This window comes from Micromesistius poutassou (genome assembly GCF_964030765.1).
Source record: "Micromesistius poutassou genome assembly, contig: SCAFFOLD_4526, whole genome shotgun sequence".
Classification (NCBI taxonomy): domain Eukaryota; kingdom Metazoa; phylum Chordata; class Actinopteri; order Gadiformes; family Gadidae; genus Micromesistius; species Micromesistius poutassou.
In genome coordinates, this window is record NW_028180062.1 from 1 (window position 1) to 21,041 (window position 21,041).

Genomic DNA, 21,041 nt, shown 5'->3' on the forward strand with positions numbered 1-21,041 from the left:
ACCAAGTGGGGGTCTTAAAGACGTCGTCAATATCTTGTTAATGGATTCCATGTGAACCTGTGTGTGGGTCGGACAGCTTTAGACTCCGCCCCTCGGGAACTGCCTACCCACGGCCTATGGCGAAATACCTGTTGCAGACCTGGGCGACTGAACATTCATCAACCAGTGAAGGGTTCTGTATTTGCAGACTTAAACTCACTGCAAACCTTGTATGGGACTCAGGATGTTACACAAGACAATCAGAAAATAACATGGGGGAGCTCCTCTACTCAAATTACAATCTAGCTTCTGATGACTGTGGCGACTTTGGTGTTGATTTGTCTCCACGTCAAATGAATGGATTACGTGTACAGCTAACTAAGATTCCATGATGTATTTCTGTCAACCTCGGGCATTGTTACATCACCAAGTTGCAGTTTCAACCATGTGACTCACTGTTGCGCACGTATACAATTAGAATACGAAGAGTCATCATAAATACAATGAAGTATTATTACATGAGAATGCAAAGCTGAACCATTGTAACAGACATGCTGGCTAGTGAGATGGCTCTGATTAACGCGGCAATGAGCAAATAAGAGAGGTACTGTATGTTGAAAACTGTTATTGTACTTTTTGGACAAATTACATGACACAAACTGCTAAATCTGCATTCATCATGTAAAATCTGTGAACATAATTACTGTACACTATTCTAGTTGTAAAGTCTTAATGCCTTGACCATTGTTGTGTGTAGATAATAATACATAAACTGCAAAGTGTGCTGTTGTGACGACCAATCCCAACCTGGGACGACGTCACACAACCAAACAATTACATTGAATATCCGCAGTGATTTTTTGATAGTATCAAGTAGATTATTGTGTGCAACCAAGTTATTCTGTGAATGCTTTTCTTTTTGGTTATACCCAGGGTAACAAGGTGATTGACATTGTAAAATGGAATCAGAATGACAATGAAGTCTACCCCCTTTACATGCTGTTAAAGTTTCAATTTAAAGCAACAAGAGATTTTACTGGCAGGATGTATCTGTTGAACTTCCTTGTGCTTGAATATCAGCCTCCATGTAGAGCCATAATGTTAAGCGCCTTATTTTATGTCCATAATTACATTTATGGACCAAAAACCAATGATGATGGCTTCACCTGAATTAAACTCCCTTTGCACATAGGAAATAAAACAGGTTAGAAACGAATGCGAGACAGACTCCCAGCCCGACCCACATGTCTGCGGTCGACCTGTGAGGACATCCTTAGACACCCCTAGAAACCCCTCCCTGCTCCTACATGACCTGGATCTCAATTCACTGAAAGTCCCTTTAGATAAAAGTGTCTGTCAAGTGACTCCCTGAAAAACTGCAGTTTTCAATATTTCCTATGATCATTTTAGTCAATCAAATGATAATAAAGGATTGAGGACTGGGGATTGTTTATCCTACTATAGCCAAGGCGTTCTCCTACAAAACATTTGACAGAATCCATTTTTGGAACTTGGAATTGAATTAACTTCTATTGCAGATTCACCCAGCAGACGTTTAACTTATGTTAGTTATTTGTCACGATTGGATGACAAAGTCACAAACTTTTAGTGAGTATCAACAAACGAGACTCAATTAATTTTGAAAATCCTCCCAACTAGATATGGCATGTCTATTTTGTAATTGAGATCTGAAAAAAAAAATCCCACAAAACGATACAACCTACATCTGTACTGCATGACTTGGGTTTAACTGCAGTGTTTGCCGTATGATAGCAACAAATATTCATAAGTAGAGAGCAGGCTGGCTAGACAAGCCGAGCTCCAGCATTAGCGCTAGCCTAATACCGATTTGATTAACGAAAAACAACCATAAGCTCTCCAACCTAAATGTCAGTTTTTTATTAGCTTAACCTGTCACATTTGTCCAAGATTTAAGTTCATTAATCATGGTAGCTTAGCACCATTTGTAAGCTTTAACGTTTGAAGAAAAAACACCCAGAAGCCACTGCTGCTTGTTTGGATACATATCTATTTCCAAAATACTGCCTCACTGTTTGCTGCTGAATATGACTTCATATGGAGGCTAGAAAATAATGTCAAATGTTTTTAAAGTGCTTCAATTGACATTAAACGTACGATCTCCGTACATATTTTTGTTTCCTTGCCACGGCAGGTAAGTTATGCTAAACGCGTTTTAATTATTTATAAAATAAATACAAACTGTGAATGGTGTGGAAAAGGTGTTGAATGGTTTTGCCCAACGAGTCCTCCCACAATGCTGCTAGTAGATTAGGCACAGGAATGCCTAAAGTACTCACACCTTCTAATGAGTGTAATCTGACCTAGCGCTGCTTGGGTGGTACACGGAAGCTAACACACACAGGGTCTGGCAGACATGCATTGCCTGGTTTGAGGTACAACTGAATGAACTCATGGCATCGGCGGACAGTGTGGCAGTGAGTACAATTACTGGATAGAAAGAAAGCGCAATCCGGACCTTCAGGGGTTTGAATTTAGGCTGGTGATTGGGCTGGAGGGGGTCCAAACGTTTATCGGTTTCTGCTGTGGTCTAGCAAGGGGCTATCATATACATGAATGACTTCATACGCAGTGGGTGTGTGTGTATGTGTGTTTGACTTGGCCGTTTCCTTTTTCTGTCTGTTGCGCTATGCGTTTTAAACGTGGAGCTTATATGAGTATTTTTGGGTAGTAAGAGCTGAACTCTGTTGGGAGCGTTGGGTTGCAAGTGTGTGTGTGTGTGTGTGTGTGTGTGTGTGTGTGTGTGTGTGTGTGTGTGTGTGTGTGTGTGTGTGTGTGTGTGTGTGTGTGTGTGTGTGTGTGTGTGTGTGTGTGTGTGTGTGTGTTATATATTTTATATTTTCCCAGACGACCTCATCGGCCCTTGCTGTATCCGGGGAAGAACTGGTCGAGCAGGATCTGGAGTGTCTTGTTGGGGCCCATGCCGTAGTCCTTGCCCAGGTCATGGCGGCACGCCGGACACGTGTACACCTCTGCGCGGAACGATCGCTGGAGACACGTCTGGAGCGGAAGAACATCAATAAAAATACTTAAGCTTCAGTGGGTACGATTTGTGAGTTGGAAGGAAAGAAAGAAAGAAAGAACGAAAGAAAGAACGCCAAAAAACCTCCCCTCCTTCCCTCCCTACATTTCAATAGACCTCTGAAGAATAAGTCCCACCTCCGAGGCTCCAGTTCCCTCGGTCAAATGTCTATGGGAACTAACATGGGGTTTTTGAATGATCGTACATAACAAACTCTGTAGGTGGCGAAGAAGTAAAAGCTGTGTCACGTTTTGAACTACAAACTTTTTTTGACTGGGCTTTTGGATTGTCGGTGCCGTTAAAGTAGTAAACGATTATTAATGCTAGTTTTTAAGTGTGTTGTTCATGTTTGTTATATTTGTTATGTACAATCATTCAAAAACCCCATGTTATTCCCCATAGACATTTGACTGAGGGAACCAGAGGTGGGACTTCGATCGATATCGATATGGTCTTATACAGAGGAAGGCGCAGTCCACTCAAAACAGATATTCCCACAGTACCTTTCCCTCAGTAATAGCTCACGGATGGCTAGGCCATTTCTAACTAATCACACACTCAAATAATAGCCTTTATATTATATCTACAGCACCTTTAAAGGCAAACAATGACTACAGGGGATGACAGGATGTTGTAGATGGTCTCCTACCTTGCAGACGTTGTGTGTGCACACAGTGGTGACGGGGTGGTAGGCCAGCTCCTGGCAGCACACACACATGAACATCTGCTCCACCTTGCACAAGAAGTTCTGCACGGATGAACGTACAGACACACACACACACGTAAGAAAGGTTGATCAATTTTGTCTGTTTTTGTCATTTAGCAGGTGCTTTTATCCAAAGAGCTATTGATTGATGGTGTTTTGAAACCATAAATGATTAGACACATAAGATGTGTGGAGCTAGGTGGGACATGCAAGCACAAGAACAGCCACACACACACACACACACACACACACTACACATCAACAAAACCTTGTTAAATGCATGTGTGTCTCCCGAGCCAGTCAAACTATCTTGTTTCTTAGCAACACGTGATATTGAGATCTGTCAGTTATGCAACCTTCAAATGCTACCACTTCTGTAAAAACGTCTTACTGAGCTCACAGGAAAGGCCTGTTAATGGGGAATGGCAAGGGTCAGTTAACCAATTGCGGACAAGCTCACACTTCGAGGAAGGGTCGTCATTCAAGATATTCATGTCCTCCATAGCCACAGTTGTATCAACCTTAACATCACTTTGTAGTCATTTTCATTTCACTATTTATAACCATCAAAACCATTCAAAGAATGATGTTTTGACGGCAGGCAACAGTTTCGACAGATAGCAACACTAAACTTGAGACGCACAACTAAGCAACCAGCTTGTCACATTAATTGACTTGATCTCTGATCTATTCTCATTTAATCTTCTCCATGTTCACATTCATCTCTACATAGCAAACAACACAATCAACACCGAATAATAGCATCTATGACTTCATACCATAGAATCTGTGAATCTGTGTAAATTGAATTTAAATTTTTTTTATAATTGTTTGCTTTAGCTTTCTGCAAAATCTTAAATACATTGAACTTTAATTTTTTACATTGCCTTTATTCTCTCTTTTTTTTTTTTTTACTTTATTTTTCAAGCAAGTTGCAAAGATACATAGAAGACAAAAACAGACAAGCCCAAAAATCAATTGAAAGATAAATAAAATAAAAATTTGAATAAAAGAGAAGAACAACACGGGGTGACACTACTCCACACTGAAAACCTTTAATACATTTTTTTATTTTTACTTTCTCAGACCATTAAAGGGCATGACCCATCCTTTTTCTTATATGTAGTCCATTTTTCCCAACAGTGTTCATATAATTCGTTTTTAGTCCTCAGGCAGTAGGTCAGTTTTTCCATGGAATATATTTCTTCTATAATGTCCATCCACTGACCTGGTCCAGGAGGGTCAGGTTTCAACCAGCTCCTTGTGATGGCCTTTTTACCCGCAATTATCAAGATTTAAAAAAGATAGGAGTTTTCCAATCATACCTTCCGGGATCAGACCCAGGTACATAATCTGGGGGTCACTGGGAATCTTATAACATAATATCTCCTCCAGAATCTTAATAACACAGATCCAAAATGTTTGAAATTTTACAAGACCAGAACACATGTGAGTGATTGGCGTTTAACTGTCCACATGGTCTCCAACAGTGCTGCTCTCTATCCAATTGTCTATTTTTTATGTGTGGTGTAATGAAAAAATGGATTACGTTTTACCACCCGAATTCCCTCCATCTTTTGGAGCTAGTCGAAATGTGTTGGGTTTTCAGTATGGAAGGCCAATCACTCACTGACAGTACAGTGTTCAATTCCAATTCCCACTTAATTTTTACATATAATGTACTTCTCCCATTTATTTTTTGTAAACCCCTGTACAGTTTAGAAACAATTTTTGAGGGTGTTTGTTTATATGAACCTGTAAGCACTCCAATCACTTCATTACCATCTATACATATTCATTTTGTTGTCATAGAAATGTCTCAATTGAAAGTGCCTGAACATATCCCTGTTTTCTAAGTTAGACTCCCTTTTTATTTTTTTCAAATGTTTTAAAAGATTGTCCCTCTACAAGTGCGCAAAAAGCTGTTATTCCTTTTTTGGCCCATTGAGCAAAAGTATCAGTTTCTCCAGGTCCAAACCGGGGAGTTTGAGAAGGCCAAATCAAAAGTTTACTGTCTCCAGCCAGTTTATATTTTTTGACAACCTCATTCCATATACCAAGTGGTCCTTCTAAAATGAAGTTGACACCTTTTTGATCTAAATATTATTTACCACCTAGCCTAGTCTGAGGAGGAGCCTAATATAGATTTAACTCAATGTCCTTCCATCTGGCTTGATATTCTTGGGAGCACCAATAAACAATGTATCTGATTTGAGCAGCATGATATTCTCTGAGATCTGGTAGGTGCTAGGCCCCCAATTTCCTTGTCTAATTGGAGTGTCTTGAATCTTATCCTTGGCCTAGCTCCTGCCCAAATAAAGGTGGATTTATGCTCCTCCGTAAAGTGGTTTACGTAGACACGGAGAGCCCTCTCCGTCGACGGAGAGCCTGTTGTAAACCCTCTCTGTAGCTCTACGTGCGCATCCAATATTTTTTAACTATCCGTCGAGGCAACGGAGACGGCAAGGGCTATGATTGGTCCTCTAACAAAATAATTTCCGGAATCACGTTTCCCTGTTTGACTTTGCACCTTATTTACTTTGTACATTGTTTACTTTGCACATTAAGGACCAATAAAACACCAAGTAAGATTTGAAAAGCTTTGGAAGTTTATTTTCAACACTATTTACATGGTTAGTACTTAGTAGTCAGCATACAAGATCAATTGGGTGGCAAATTGCATTGTATCCATCGTATCCGACATCCCGACGGAGAACTTTGAATACTCGAGGGGTCTCCGTAGTTACGGAGTCGGATTACGGCTATGGAGTAGTATACTTTGGCCTTAAACCGAGATATAAATTTATCCCAAGCTGTAAATTGGGATTCAGGGACTCTTACTGGGAGTGCTAAAAATAGGTACAACAACCTCGGCATCAAATTCATTTTTACTGTTAGCAATTCTAGAGCTGAAATCCAATATTAGTGACGACCACCTCGCTGTCTCTATTCATCTTACCGTTTTGGTTTATTTTGTTTATGTCCTGAGTTATTAACACTCCCAGATATTTTATAAATGTAGCTTCCCTCTTCAATTTATAGGTCTGTCTGATAAATAAATGTTTAATGTTCAATTTGTAGCCTGACATCTGTCTGAATTCTTCCATAATTTTTTACAAGTTTCTGTAATGTTGAATTTGGATCCTGGATATAGGTGATGAGATCATCTGCAAAAAGACCTATAATATATTCATCTGTTGCTATAGTGATTCTGAGTGAGAGGCTCTATACAAACTGCGAATAGGGTGGGGCTCAAGCAGCATCCCTGGCGGGTCCCTCTAAACAGCTTCAAGCTGTCAGTCAAATGGCCATTGATCTTAATTCTGGCTGATGGATTGATTTAAAGGGATTGTATGCAACTGACAAAATTAAAAGGGCCAGCTAACCCGGTCAAAAGCTTTTTCAGCATCAAAACTGACCAGAGCTGCACTTATTTGTTGTTAATTGACCTGTTCTATAATGTGTAAAGTTCGCCTGATGTTGTTCTGTGTTTGTCTGCCCTTTATAAATCCTGTCTGGTCTTCGTGTATCAAATCAGGCTAAAAAACTTAAATCCTTCTAGAGATAATGGATGTAAATAATTTGTAATCTACGTTCAAAATATAAATTGGACTCACAGTAGTCCTTATTTTTACCTTCTTTGGGAATTACTGATATCACCGCCTCTTTCCATGAAGGTGGAGATGTAGGCCCATGTGGTTCTTTTCTAATATCTGCCAACGCAAAGTTTGAATGCACCACGCCAGGTGGCCTGATGAACACCAGCTGCAATTTTAACAAGGTAGTGGTCTCCTATTTTCGGGACATGGGCATGAATAGTGTGAAACATGGCAACCTCTGCCCATCCTTTCCCTTGTATCTGAGTGACGGAGTTCATTTCAACTCTAAATAACTCTAAGCTTGCTATTGATGGGCTAATGTAACAAAATTCCAAGTGTCTAGTGGTTATATTTCTGACACTGATGCCAATCCATTTTATTATGGTCCTTCTCTAGGCCAGCCTGTTGAGCTCCCGACCTGCTTCAAGTGTCTTTGTGTGGACTGAAAAGAGGTGGGTGCACGTGCAGTACGTTGTTTTGAAAATGACAAAGTAAGAACTGTGACCAGATATGGATATGAATTCAGGAAAAAAAATTTAATTGATAAACCCAGAAAAAAAAACTTTTTGGTTGCAAATTCCAGCAGAACACAAAACAGGTGTGTGTGTGTGTGTGTGTGTGTGTGTGTGTGTGTGTGTGTGTGTGTGTGTGTGTGTGTGTGTGTGTGTAAATGCTGCCAAGCTGGACAACTACTAAACAAACTTAAGCCTATTGCCTATTCTGCCTTTTAAAATGTCCCAAACAAATGTCCACGCCTCTCCGATGTGCCAATGAAGGCAATAGCTATTTTCTCTCTGGATATTTGTTCTAGCTTCTCTCTGTGGACATGGCAGACTGATACACTGTTGAGTCGTGACTGCGACATCGTGGAGCGGAGCAAAGTCTTCAAAAGGCGCAGCGCACTGCTGCGTCGTTCAGATTTGCAAGAAGACACTGGGACCACAAGCAACAGTCTAACAAGAGCCTCCACTTGGGGAAACCGCTGCCTAACTTCTGGTACCATGGTCTTCAAGATATTACTGACTTCCTGACAAGAATTGAACTTGTGATTGGCCTTCAGTATAGCTAGTTGCACTGGGAGCAGCAGTGCATCCAATTCTGGGTAGAGCGCTACTACCTCGCTAATTTCTCCAGACAGTAGGTGTTGCTCCAACATGGACAAATTGCCAAGGCCCTCCTTGTTGAACCTCTCATCCAGCTGCATGCTTGCTGTGTCGATGGCAGAGAAAAACTGCACCCTGAAATATTCCTCTGCAGAAGACAGGGTGGGACTATTTGCAGGCCCACCATGTAGTACACTTATTGGCTCAAGATCGAGAGATGTTGTGAATTCTACAGCTCTCGAGTAAAGCCCCATAAATGTCTTGCTCGTTCTCTGTGCCCCAAACGCTTTCTTTGTGCAATGGGCAGCCTGTAACATCCCAGCAATTGTTACTGCTCTCCCTTGCAAGCTTTCATTGAGACCTTCAATTTTCAAGAGGATATCCTGCCCAAGTAGAAGGCCAAGTACTGTGGTGCCTTTCTGGAGCTGGTCAAGAAGGACACTTGCTCGAGTAGCTATGGCTGCCCAATTCTCTGAAGCCATTTCCTCCAGTGCAGCCAAGACCACCTCATATTGGGTGAGGACTGAGTTGATCGCTGTTGTTCGCACAGTCCATCTGGTAGGCTTAATGGTGGTGAATGAGTCATTATCAGATATGGCTATCTGTTTAAAGATGGTTTTGAATTTCTCAGACTCGCCAAACAAACAACCAAGGTCATGGATACACTGGAGGGCATCTCCTACAACTGGTGTGGATGAGCAGGCTGCTTGTGTGTCCAGGTTCCCACAGTGAGGACCACAGTGGACAAAAGTGGCAAGCGGCTGTTCTCTGCAGACCAAAGCTTGCATCCCAGATATGTTTGCTTCTCCAGCATAGTTTAGGCCACGAAGACCCGAGAGTGGATGATTGAGACGGAGCAGCACATCGGAGGCAATTCTCCAGAGATGCTCGCCAGTTGTGGAAGAGGTCTCATACAAGCCCACAAACTCCTCCCTTGGCTCCAGGTCTTGGTCCACATAGCGGAGGCAGATGGAGATCTGCTCTTTCCCACTGACATCCTGTGTTCCATCCATTATGAGGGAGTACTGCAGCACAGGTAAGGCAGAAATCTCTGCAGCTATCCCACTAATTATAATATTACCCATAATGCTCACCATCTCATTTTGGCATTCAGGGCTTGTGTAGGGATGCTCTCTCTCCAGCCAGCTTGCCAGGTTGGGGTCATCCTCTGCCTTATCTTTGAGATAATTTGAGAAATTTCCCTCCTTCTTGGAATGGCCTCTTAGAGTCAAGCCCTGTTTTAAGAGGTACCTCACAGCACCTACAATTTGTAAAAGCGCCAACCTGGCTGCCTCTTGAGCCCTTGCTAAAGGGCTGCACAGAATAGAAACGGGTAAGTGTGCCTGTGTTTTCAGAGCGATTACATGTGCCTTGCTGTTTTGGTGTCTGCTGAAAGCTTCCCTACTTTTCTTCCAGTTTCGGAACCCTGCCGAGATAAATGTTTGCTCAGCGCTTTTGGCCAATGTCGATGTTTCATTTGCAAAAGTAGTCATGCAAGGGAAACACAAAACCCCCTTAACTTGCTGACTGTAATGCAGCCAAGGGAATGCTTGATACCAACTATCCTGGAACTTAAGAGTCCGATACAGCAGTTTTTGTGGTACAATTTCCATTGCACTGGGCTGGTACGGGCCATCCAAGGGCTGTTCAAGGCGGATCCCCTCAGTTTGAGTAGCTGGCTGCTCCTGAAATGTAGGTAGTTCATTGGATGTGAGTGATTGGGTAGTAGCTTGTGTAAGTGTAAATAAGTGTAAATAGTTCTGTGTGTAAATAGTTGTTAATAGTTGTAGCAAGTTGTATTTTTGTGGAGTAGTCCAGTAGGATTGAGGTCTGCATATTTGGTTTGTCTATGTATGGCAAACAGAATGCAGATTTTAATGTTGACTTGTCTTAAGATCATTGTTGCTACCTGTCTGTATGTTTATTTGAATACGTTCAGGTATGTGCAGGCCTCACCTCGTCATGCTCATCTGCCTGTTCCTGAAGGTCTTTGTTTATTTCAGATGGACCTGGGTCCTGTTCCTGATACAGACCATGTAAAAATTTAATGTAACTTGTTTCAATGTATTGAATCATACTTTAATGTCACAGGGGGAAATATTGTTGTTCATTACCCTGTAGTGTTGCTTGTTTTAATGGAACAATCTGGCCATTAATACATAGGTTTGTTTTTCTAGGGTGACTTGAGTACTGTGAGTGGCCAATAATGGAGAAAAAATGGTCCAACAACCCAGACCACGATCTCCTTGTGACGAGTGCGTCCAGGCAAGATACAATGCTAATCTATTGGGCAGACCTTTAAGCCATGCTCTTGGCCTGTCAACATGCTCAAAATGTCATTACAAGCACTATGCAACATGAACCAGCTCCATACAAGACACCTGTACATAACGCATTCATAATTGTGAATGATCTGTATAAGTAGTAGTGTTGGTGAAGGCAGTGACCTCTGGTAAACACCTGGAGCGACAGAGGTAAACAGGTATGTGAACACTACTATACTTACTCTACAAAATTACTGAATTCAACATCCACACTGGTCTTATAAGGAACTGGTACATGTTACATAGTGCTTGTAATGATATTTTGAGCATGTTAACAGGTCAATGGCACTGTTAAACACCTGCCCCTTAGGTTGGTGTCAAAGCTTGCCTGGATGCGCTCGTCATTTGGAGATTGATGTCTAGGTGGTTGGACCATTTTCTTCGACTACTGACACTGGGTAACCATAGAAAATCAAACAGGTTCTAAAAATGCCAGAGTTTCTCCATTTAGGACCTTGTTACTGTTTTTCTTCAAGATTTCTTTTTTTCTTCTGTTATGTGTTGACCTCACCTCTTCATTGTCATCATCCACAAGTTCCTGCCATTCAGTAAGTTCTGATGGACTTAGTTCCTGTCCCTGATAAAATGTAAACAAATACAGAGAAGATTGATGATTAGAGGGTGACCGTAAATGGTAAACTCTCTGACTGGGCAACTGTACTGAGTGGAATCCCTCAGGGGAGCGTCCTAGGACTGATACTGTTTGTCATTTTCATAAATGACCTCCCAGACATGATCCGAAGCACATCGAAGATATTTGCTGGCGACACCAAGATCTTCAACAGAATGATAACCCGAAACGACCACCTTCAGATTCTGGCAGACCTTAACCTCCTGGTTAAATGGTCAGAAGAATGGCAGCTCGGTTTCAATGACGGAAAATGCAAAGTGGTTCATCTTGGCAGCAACAACCCCAAACTAGATTACACAATGAATGGTGTTACACTGACAGATCAGAGAAAGACCTGGGAATTACAATTGACAGTGAGCTGAAGTTTCATAGCCACATAGCAAACCCAGTAAACAAAGCCTCCCGAACGTTGGGTCTTGTGAAGGCGACTTTCACATGCTTGGATGAAGTCACAGTGCCTAGGCTGTTCTCTGCCATGGTCAGACCCCACTTAGAGTATGGGAATGTAATCTGGTCTCCACGACGAGCTACGAAGCTAGGACCAAGCCTCCAATCCCTCCCTTATGAAGAACGTCTCTCCAGCCTCAAACTACCACAACTTATGCACAGGAGATGACGTGGTGATATGATACAAGTTTACAGATCATGAATTGGCCCAGATCATGAATGGTATGGACAGAATTGAGCCCGGGCTCTTTTTCCAACGACCACAGCACACAGGGACCAGGGGCCACAGTCAGAAGATTCACAAGCAGTGGTTTAGGCTTGACATGCAAGGCTCATTCTTCAGCCAAAGAATTGTAAACGATTGGAACTCCTCCCCGAGATCCTTTTAGGATCCTTTTAGGATCTCAGGGAGAAAGGAGAATGCGATCATGAGTGATAGTATAAACTGTTTTAAGTCAAGACTGGACCGCTTCTGGCGTTACCAGCAGTATACCGTGATTTACCGTTAAGTTCTTATATACAGTTAAGACCGGAAACAACAGTCATCACGACTCCATATTCCATATATATGGTATGAAGGTATCAAGGTATGATAACTTAATTGATTTTGCTCTGTCTAATTTCTTTATCTATTTTAAAATGCCTGGATTTCTCCTTTTAGGACCTTGTTTCTGATTTTGAATGTGCTACCTCACCTACTTCATTGTCATTCAACAGTTCCTGCCTTTCATTAAGCTGTGATGCACTTAGTTCCTGTTCCTTATAAATAAAAAAAGATTGATAACTCAGTTAATTTTGCCCTCTTTCATTTTATTGTGATTTATGTGGTGTGCACTCAACAGTCTTGTAACATTTTGTTTAATGGTATGACATGTTATCAATATTGTAATTGGTTTTGGACAAAAGATTGGTTTGCGTGTTGTGTGTGATGGTACCATGGTTATTACAAATAATATGGATGATTTACGTCCATCTAGTGGCGAGTCTGCAAACTCCAAATGAAATGTAATCTATAGCTCTGATTCGTCAGTTGTGTGGGCCAATAGTTGGATGGAGGCGTGTACGTAAACCGCGCAAATTCGCACTTGCTGCTTATCTTAACCAGTGATGCCTCAAGAGGACACCCACGACAAGGATTACGAGCTAAGGGCAGTTGGAAGTGATTGTAGTTACAAGCAGTGCTCAATAATTCATCCATACTGTTGTAAATTCAAAATGTATTTAAATAGGAAAGCTAATCGTTAAAGCACATAGGGCAAAACACTTCAGTAGCACTAGGTATGCTAGCCAACAGTGCGCCACTGGTAGCGGCTAATTACTAGTGAGCTAAAAACCTTCTATGTCAAGAACGACAGGTTATTAGTGTCTAATGCTTTCGGCACATTTTTGTCTTTTTTGTGGCTTCTGGTGGTTCTACCCTCGTTCATCCATAGTTTTTACCAAAATATTTCTAGCTATCGAGTTAGTTTGAGGGTAAATTGGGATTAGTCTGAGAGTGCGATGTCACTTACGTCTTACTACTCTCATTGTCCAAACTGGAAGTCACCTTTATTCTCTTTTACGTATCTATTTTATTTTATTACTTAGACTTTGCCTTTATTTTCTTTTACGTAGCCATTTGATTTTATTACTGCAACTTATTGTATGTTTGCTTTAGCTTTCTGCTAAATCTTAAATGCATCCGTCTTATTTTATTAGTTAATTGTATTGTATGACGATGTTGCTATGTGAAGCACTTTGAGTCCATTGCCTTGGCTTAGTAAAATGGAGGACAGGCACATACCTGACCCTCAGCCAGTGACACCATGGCCTCGTCCCAGAGCTTCCTGTTGGCCGTGTCCTCCTGGATGAGCTGCCGCTGCTGAACAGACAACTGGAAGGACTCCTCCACCTTTATCCTCTTAGCAGGGATCTCCTCCGCGGCTGGTGTCAATACCACACACACACACACACACACACACACACTTTTAGGCTATGAAACGCAAATATAATTACACACTTATATTAATTTGGCATAGTACAACAACAAATGCACTTTTGTTTTCCTTAAGTAATTACCGACACTTAATTGAGTAAGTAAATACAGAACTACATGAATAAAGGAATGAATGAAAGGCCCCCCACCGCTCGCTCTGGGGGTCTTCTGCCCCTCTCCGTTCCTCCGAGGCGCCGGCTGCGTCTCCATGGTCACTGGCGTCCGCTCGTCCGGCTCCTCCTTCACCGGCTCCTCCACCCTGGGGTGTATCCGGGGCCGGCCCCGCCCTCGGTGGCGCTTCCCCCGGCCGGCACCCCCGCCCCGCGCACTCGCCTCCTTCTTGGTCTTGTTGGCCATGGCCTCCAGGTACCCTGGGGGGTACTGGGCGAGAGAGAGAGAGAGAGATTCTTCAAAAAGGGACAACATAAATACGGGTGGAAGAGGAAAACTCAGAATCGGTTGTTGTAGTTTGTCTCGGGTGATGTGCAAAGCGTCCCTGGTCAGATACGGTTTTAATTGATGCAGTACTTTATGAGTATTCACCGCGAAGAAACATCTGTATTGCACCACATTGTGAAGGGAGGGAGGGATGGTAAAACGTTGAAAGATATTCAACGTTGGATTATGAGAATATTAGGAGAGTAGGCCTTGATCACAGAGGTTTTTCTAATGGGGCGAACACAAGGGTATCATGGCGTTAATTATGAGAACTTCCAGCTTACCTCCCCTCAATTAACTTAATGAGATACACCTGTTAACACCCATAGCATTACACCCCTCTGATAAAATCCTGTAGTTCTCCTTCCTCACTCTATTAACTCATATCAACACGGATGTACAAACCTTAAAAAAAAAAAAAAAAGTATACCTTTAACCGTCGCCATCGACAAGGTTATCCATTTTGAGAGTTTTTTTCTACTCCCGCTAGCTCAACCACTCTCTACTTTTCCCTACTTCCCACTAGCTCCATCACAGTGAGGCCGGTTCACGATGCTCTTCCCCTCTCGCCAAGTCCCGCCTCCGACCACAAAGGAACCACACCATAAGCCCCGCCCCTCTCACCTGCACGGCCAGGCTGAGCTTCTTGCTGCGCTCCAGGCCCTCGGGGGTCCAGGCGGCGGGCTCCAGGTCGTCCCGTCTGAGGAGGTACCGCCACACCAGGAAACCACACTTCCCGATCTCGGGCCAGTACTTCACCACCTGGGATGGACACACACACACACACGTTAGATATAGAGAGAGTGACAGGCTCAGACTGGTCTGCAGAGAGGAACCAAATGTGACCTTGAGGGATCTGGACGTTCTCTCAGGAGGCTAGTGATGACGCAGCACTGTGATGTAAGGTGTTATTTAATACTGTTGAAATGTAACAATACCAAATGCTTCATCATGTACCCTTCTGCTACACTTCTACACACAAAAACCAGGTGGAATAACAGTAGTCGAAGAAGTGGTAGGGTGATGCTTGTTGGTTGGGTTTCACAAAGAAACATGTCAAAAAACGGCAATTTTTATAGTGTTATTTATCTAATGTTTTTTACGACGTGCTCATTTCACGACCTACGGTTGCTGCATAGTGCTTGCGGAATTTGTCTATTTTGAAAAACCAATGCATCGTATTTACGAGGGAGTGTTCCATATATTTATCCTCTGTGACGAGTGTAAGGGAGGCAGCTCCCCTGCCTCTCCATTACCTCCATCTAGCTATTTATTCTGTGAGTTACGCAGAGACACAGTAAAGAAGGACGCATTGCGTTTTCACATTTCCATTTGGTACAGCAGTTGGGGCATCGCTTCTGGTGACATCCACAGTGTTTATGCTGTACCCGATACTGTACCCGATACTGTATACTGTATTTTGTATAATACTGTACCCGTTTGAAAATGGTGTGAATATTGTACCGGTATCTTTTAAATACTGTGTAATCATACCATATCATTTTTAATACATAGGGAACAATACTGATTATCAATACTGCATTTTAAAAATCCTGTACCTTTTGAGTACCCTTTCAAACACCTTGTGGCTTCTGTCTGTAAATACTGCAGTGTGTCTACAGATAACCTTGTAAATACTATATTCTCTAAATACTGCACCAGGCAAGTACTACAATCTATAAATACTGCGCTGTGTCCACAGCCTACCTTGTAAATACTATACTCTATAAACACTGCTCCATGTAAATACTGTGTCCGCAGCGTACCTTGTAAATACTCTATAAACACTGCTCCATGTAAATACTGTGTGCGCAGCGTACCTTGTAAATGCCATCGTATCGGTTGCCCTCCTCGGGGGCGTACTTGCTGATGCGCCGGCCCTTGGAGCTCCGCACCACGCGGACCGGCTTCCCCTCGCGCCAGTTCCTCGACTCGGCGCCATCTTTGTCGTTGAGCGGCGCGTCGCAGTTCAGCGCCAATGCCCTGTCGGGGAGTTCCACAGCGGTCCGTTAGATGGTCTATTATGGGGTTTGAAGCCTTGTTCACCTGCTGGCTTGCGTCCCTGTTCAGTTCCCCCACCACACCCAGCTAGCATTAAGAAACTAAAAGAAGGAACTGAGATGGAGCCGAGATGGCTGCTATGTGAATAAGGCCCATGGTTACACTGATGCAGATCTTTGTTAGAATCTGTATTTGCGTAGGCTTTTAATATTGTCACTAAAAGGAGTGGGCTTTATAAACACTAGTGTTGCTGCCAACTGGCGGTGGCTATTGTTAGCTGTTGCTACTAGTAGCCAACTGTAATATTGCTGATGAGACACTGCCAAGTTTTGTGGTTCTTTATGGAACGCTTCACTGAACCGAAAACTGCTGACATTTTGTATGGGCTTTTGTATTGGCTTTATGGATAAGATAATTAAGACAGTGAAGAAAGCGGTTTGAAATAGAGGGGGAATGGAAAGGTTCACAGTTTGGAATCAAACCAGGGTTTCTACTAGTGATTCCTTTGAGCATTGGAACTGATACTCATAATACATGGAATCAGTGAAATGGGTCTGATGAATCCAGTTGGAATACCTGTTCATGTGGGTCAGAGTCTGGTCAAAGGAGTGCTCTCCAATCCGCTTGTTTCCTGAGAGGTCGCGACCCCCACTTCCTGTATAGGTAAACTCATCTCCTCTGTCCTGTTGGACATCAAAGAGGAGGAACATATTAGCATGACTTACACGCAATAACAGTAACACACACACACACACACACACACACCTTGTAGAACTACCCATCCATATGGCAAGGGTAAAAAAAACAACAACAGACCACCCAGTAGACAACTCACTGTACAGTTGGAACCCCGGGACAAATTAAACCCAGATCTCTGGCATCATAAAACGACTGCTAACAACAACAATGCACTTTAGAGACAGATCAATCACCCAACACCCGTCCGTACACACTTGGGACAGAGCCAACCCCTGCCTTAGGACGTTGGTATTGGTATTTTATCACTTTGATAAACAACGCAAAAGTAATGGTCTATAGAGACAATGGCCTTGGCAGACAATATCAGCCACCAGAACATTGCATTCCCGAAACCTTTTAACGTATAATAAAGAGTCAGTCCTGAATTCCATTTCTATCGCGCACAATTCAACACATTCATAGAGTTAATAAATCCATGTACACTTGAACAGTGAAAACTGTTTATACACTGTTCAGTGCACGCACACACACACACACACACACACACACACACACACACACACACACACACACACAAGAAAGAAAGAAACCTGACATCAACCACTACCCACCACTTCATCCTCAAAGCCCCCGGCCAGAACCAGTGAATAGGAGCCGTCGTTACTGCGTCCGTGGATACCGCCCACGTGCGGTCGGTGCACCCCCGCCTCACTCACCTGGAAGAGCAGGCAGAAGAAAGAGAGAGAGAGTGAGAAAGAGAGAGCGAGAGCGAGAGCGAGAGAGAGAGAGAGAGAGAGAGAGGTGGAACAAAAGATCAACCACACATTCTTCCAGAAGGTTCCAGGTTGGGAACATACAGGAGCAACCAGCTACTGCTGAGGCAGAGGCTGCCAATGGGCTGTGGTGGGCTGCCATTGGTCGGTGAGGCCACAGCATGCCTTTAATGTCATGCAACATTATTAAGGAAGTTGGGATTGAGAGGTGCGCGATAGAATATGTTAGCTAGATAATCATGAAGGAGTTTCACATGTGTTTATCCGATCGAAAAAACATTTAATAATATAGACCAAACAAACATCTGGTAATATAGAATATGCTATCACACTCAAACAAGGCACACCTGACCTTTAAAATCACTCATTTTCAAAAATTCCTTAATTAAATTACTTTAGACTTACTTAACATTAAGTCCACAATCTTGACTTCTTAAAAAGGGCACTCAAAGACGACATCAATACGATGATTAAAAAACGGAAACGTTAGGTCACCTGGACACGGAATTTCCACGTGGTTCCGACCGGAACACCAGGAACAGGCCCGTAGTGGTTTGACGGAACAATGGTGCATTCTTTAGTCCGCCCCACACACGCCATACCCTGAAATTACCCGGAGAGAAACGGTGCGTTGGAACAAACATCTCTTGGGATTCAAAATGAATGTCCTGCAATGAAACAAACATCATCATGATGGCTTGCTTCCACGGTTTTTGTTTTTCTCTCAAATCAAATGAACTGTAATGTTCTGTCATACATAGTGTAAGTGTTACCTCTGCATACATCTCATACATAATAGAACCAGCGCCATCGCGGTTCCCAACAAAGAAACCCCAGTTCGCTATTACTCCGAAACCCTCGCCGCATGACTCATCGCACTTCCCCGCACTCAAAGGCACAAGCTGTTCCCAATTAGGAGACACTCATACACCATAACCTCCTGCAACACCCCCACCAAAAGAAACAGAGCGCCGAGTGATTTTCCGTCAGCGGTTCCAGGAAGCGCAGGTTAAGACGCTGAGGCGGCGACCAACGCGGAGCATTGTTTCACGAGACCTTAGGAGAACAAACGCAGGCGGCCCTCTCACGTTAGAGTTTAGGGAGACAGTTAACGTGATTGTTAACGTGACCTCCGTTTTAAAAGGCGGTGAAAATCTAACTAACACATCTTTTTTTTCTTTTTCTTTTTGTCCGTCTTCCAGTTACCATGGCGTCGCTAAACACTTGCATACCTTTTAAGTCATGTTTGGTTTCAATGGGTTGCGCTCATTAAATAGAAACCTAACATGAAAAACGTTGCAAGGTGCTTTGGAACAAGAGGCCGGTTAATTAACGAGTCGGCGGACATTATTGGACGAGACAATATTATTCACACATGTGTGGGAAAACTTTTTTTTTTGGGGCATCACTCTGAGAAGAGCGAGATACTACAAAATATTATTAAGGTCAATGGTAACGGTTTTGGATAATATCAAGCAAGCATGGTTTAAGGAGAATAGAACAGGCTTAACTAGAAGACAAGAAAAAAGAAAGAAAGAAAGAAAGAAAGAAAGAAAGAATCAAAGAATCACCCCGAATGTACAAACCAAAAGCGACAGATTAATCTAGCTACTAAAATAAGTAGTGTATCCATGTGATATAAAAGGCTCACTCGCTCCAATTGGATTGCTTGTGTTCCCCTCGGCTAGCCCCAATCTACGTGGGTTTCTAAGGGCGCCGTTACCCTTTGACCTCCAGGGGAATTGGTCCGAACCAGCCGGTCATTTGTTACAATTTGTCACCTTCCCCCCGGTTCAGTTCGTGCTCACGCTGCGACACTTAAAAGGGAATGAAAACTATGTCGTCATTTGCCGAGAAAAGTGGGTGCAGAGTCGCATATTTGTCTTACCAGAAAACACGAAAACTAATATTATATCTCGTGTAATGATAAGATATAAATAAATAAATAGTAATGTAAATGTATCACACTCATGCGCTGCCTGGATGTAAAACGAGAGTTGTCTAGTTCTGTGGAAACTGACCAGCACAGATTGAATGCGAATCAAGACCTCGCGATTGATACAAAGTGGACTGGGAACCCTGTTTTCTAGCGGAGCAGAGTTCATTTGTTTAGCTCATTCCCACGGGAGTTCGAATGTGGGTTCTCATCCACCCCCCACCACCCCCCCCCCCCCAAAAAAAAAAACAGTACCATTGTAGGTAACGCTCCAGGGTTTGACCCAACAGCCCAGGTGTGACCCCCCCCCCTCCCCCTAACAGCTCACCTTCCCCCAGTCCCGCTGGCTCTCGGTGGTGGCTGAGGGCATCTTGGCTTTCTTCTTGCTGGCCTTCAGCTTCTCCCCGGCCTTGATGACCTCGCTGGTGTCGTTTTTGCAGGTGGGGCAGTACCTGGGGGGGGGGGGGAGGGGGCACAGGGTCCGCTCAGTTACAGCGGGTGAACACTGGAGCACAGGGGGCTTGACCAAATGACGCGTGATACAGACAGAGAGAGGGGTGACATGACGCGGCTGATTCAGTTTGAGCATTACACTCAGTTCTCGTATGGGACGGGGGAGTCACTCACTACAACCGTAGCGGCAACTCCAGCCACCAGAGGGTGCTGACGGGAACACTGACATAGTGCAAATAGAGAAACCTTTAGTTTCAGATTTGGATCATTAAAGGTGACATATTATACCACCAGGTGTGACTCTGATTAGCTGTTATTATTATTTTCAAAACAGCTTGTAACGGCTAATCAGAGTCATACCTGGTGGTATAATATGTCACCTTACAATAATAATAATAATAATAATAATAGATTGAATTTATATAGTGCTTTTCTGGACACTTGAAGACGCTTTACACTCACTAACCACCACCAATGTGTAGCATTGTAACCCACTTAATATGTCACCCCCCCCACCCCCCAATGTAAACGCTATAACAACTATAAAGGAGGGACGCGGCGCCCCCCCCGGCGACTGACCAGTCCTCGTCGTCGGGGATGGTGGAGAGCGGCGGGCTGAGGCAGTAGATGTGGAACGCCATGTTGCACTCGTCGCACAGCAGCTGCATGTGGGCGTCCTGCTTCCCGCCGCACACGCAGCACGAGCAGAAGCGGCACTCCACGTCGGGGTCGGCCCGGCAGTGCTTGCACTCCGGCCCGCTTTTCCCTGAGAGAGAGAGAGAGAGAGAGAGAGAGAGAGAGAGAGAGAGAGAGAGAGAGAGAGAGAGAGAGAGAGAGAGAGAGAGAGAGAGAGAGAGAGAGAGAGAGAGAGAGAGAGAGAGAGAGAGAGAGAGAGAGAGATAGATAGATAGATAGA

The 21,041-nt window shown here is 43.3% G+C and overlaps 2 protein-coding genes across 2 annotated transcripts; both read right to left on the minus strand.

Moving 5' to 3' along the window:
- Window positions 1–20: 20 nt before the first annotated feature.
- LOC311371174 (E3 ubiquitin-protein ligase UHRF2-like) lies at window positions 21–20,891 on the minus strand (the record flags this gene model as incomplete). The annotated part of the gene is made up of 11 exons (XM_084489379.1): window positions 21–3,018; window positions 3,690–3,788; window positions 13,634–13,773; window positions 13,975–14,206; window positions 14,888–15,025; window positions 16,084–16,246; window positions 16,841–16,947; window positions 17,575–17,679; window positions 18,232–18,339; window positions 20,001–20,124; window positions 20,705–20,891. Coding segments are annotated over 11 exons (1,550 nt in total), but the record flags the coding sequence as incomplete, so codon positions are not given.
- On the minus strand, window positions 8,022–10,617 carry LOC311371172 (zinc finger MYM-type protein 1-like). The gene is made up of 2 exons (XM_084489378.1): window positions 10,405–10,617; window positions 8,022–10,133 (listed from the first exon to the last, which is right to left on the minus strand). Exons 1-2 carry the CDS (start codon window positions 10,522–10,524, stop codon window positions 8,073–8,075), a joined length of 2,181 nt encoding a protein of 726 aa, XP_084345504.1. The 5' UTR covers window positions 10,525–10,617; the 3' UTR covers window positions 8,022–8,072.
- Window positions 20,892–21,041: the final 150 nt, after the last annotated feature.

Bases quoted from the DNA above. Each gene is read 5' to 3' on its own strand.
- LOC311371172 (XM_084489378.1), bottom strand. From the start codon at position 10,524: ATGATTCAATACATTGAAACAAGTTACATTAAATTTTTACATGGTCTG. The intron at 10,134-10,404 runs GTGAGGCCTGCA...CCTACATTTCAG, and splicing joins AGGCAGATGAGCATGACGAG to GAGCAGCCAGCTACTCAAAC.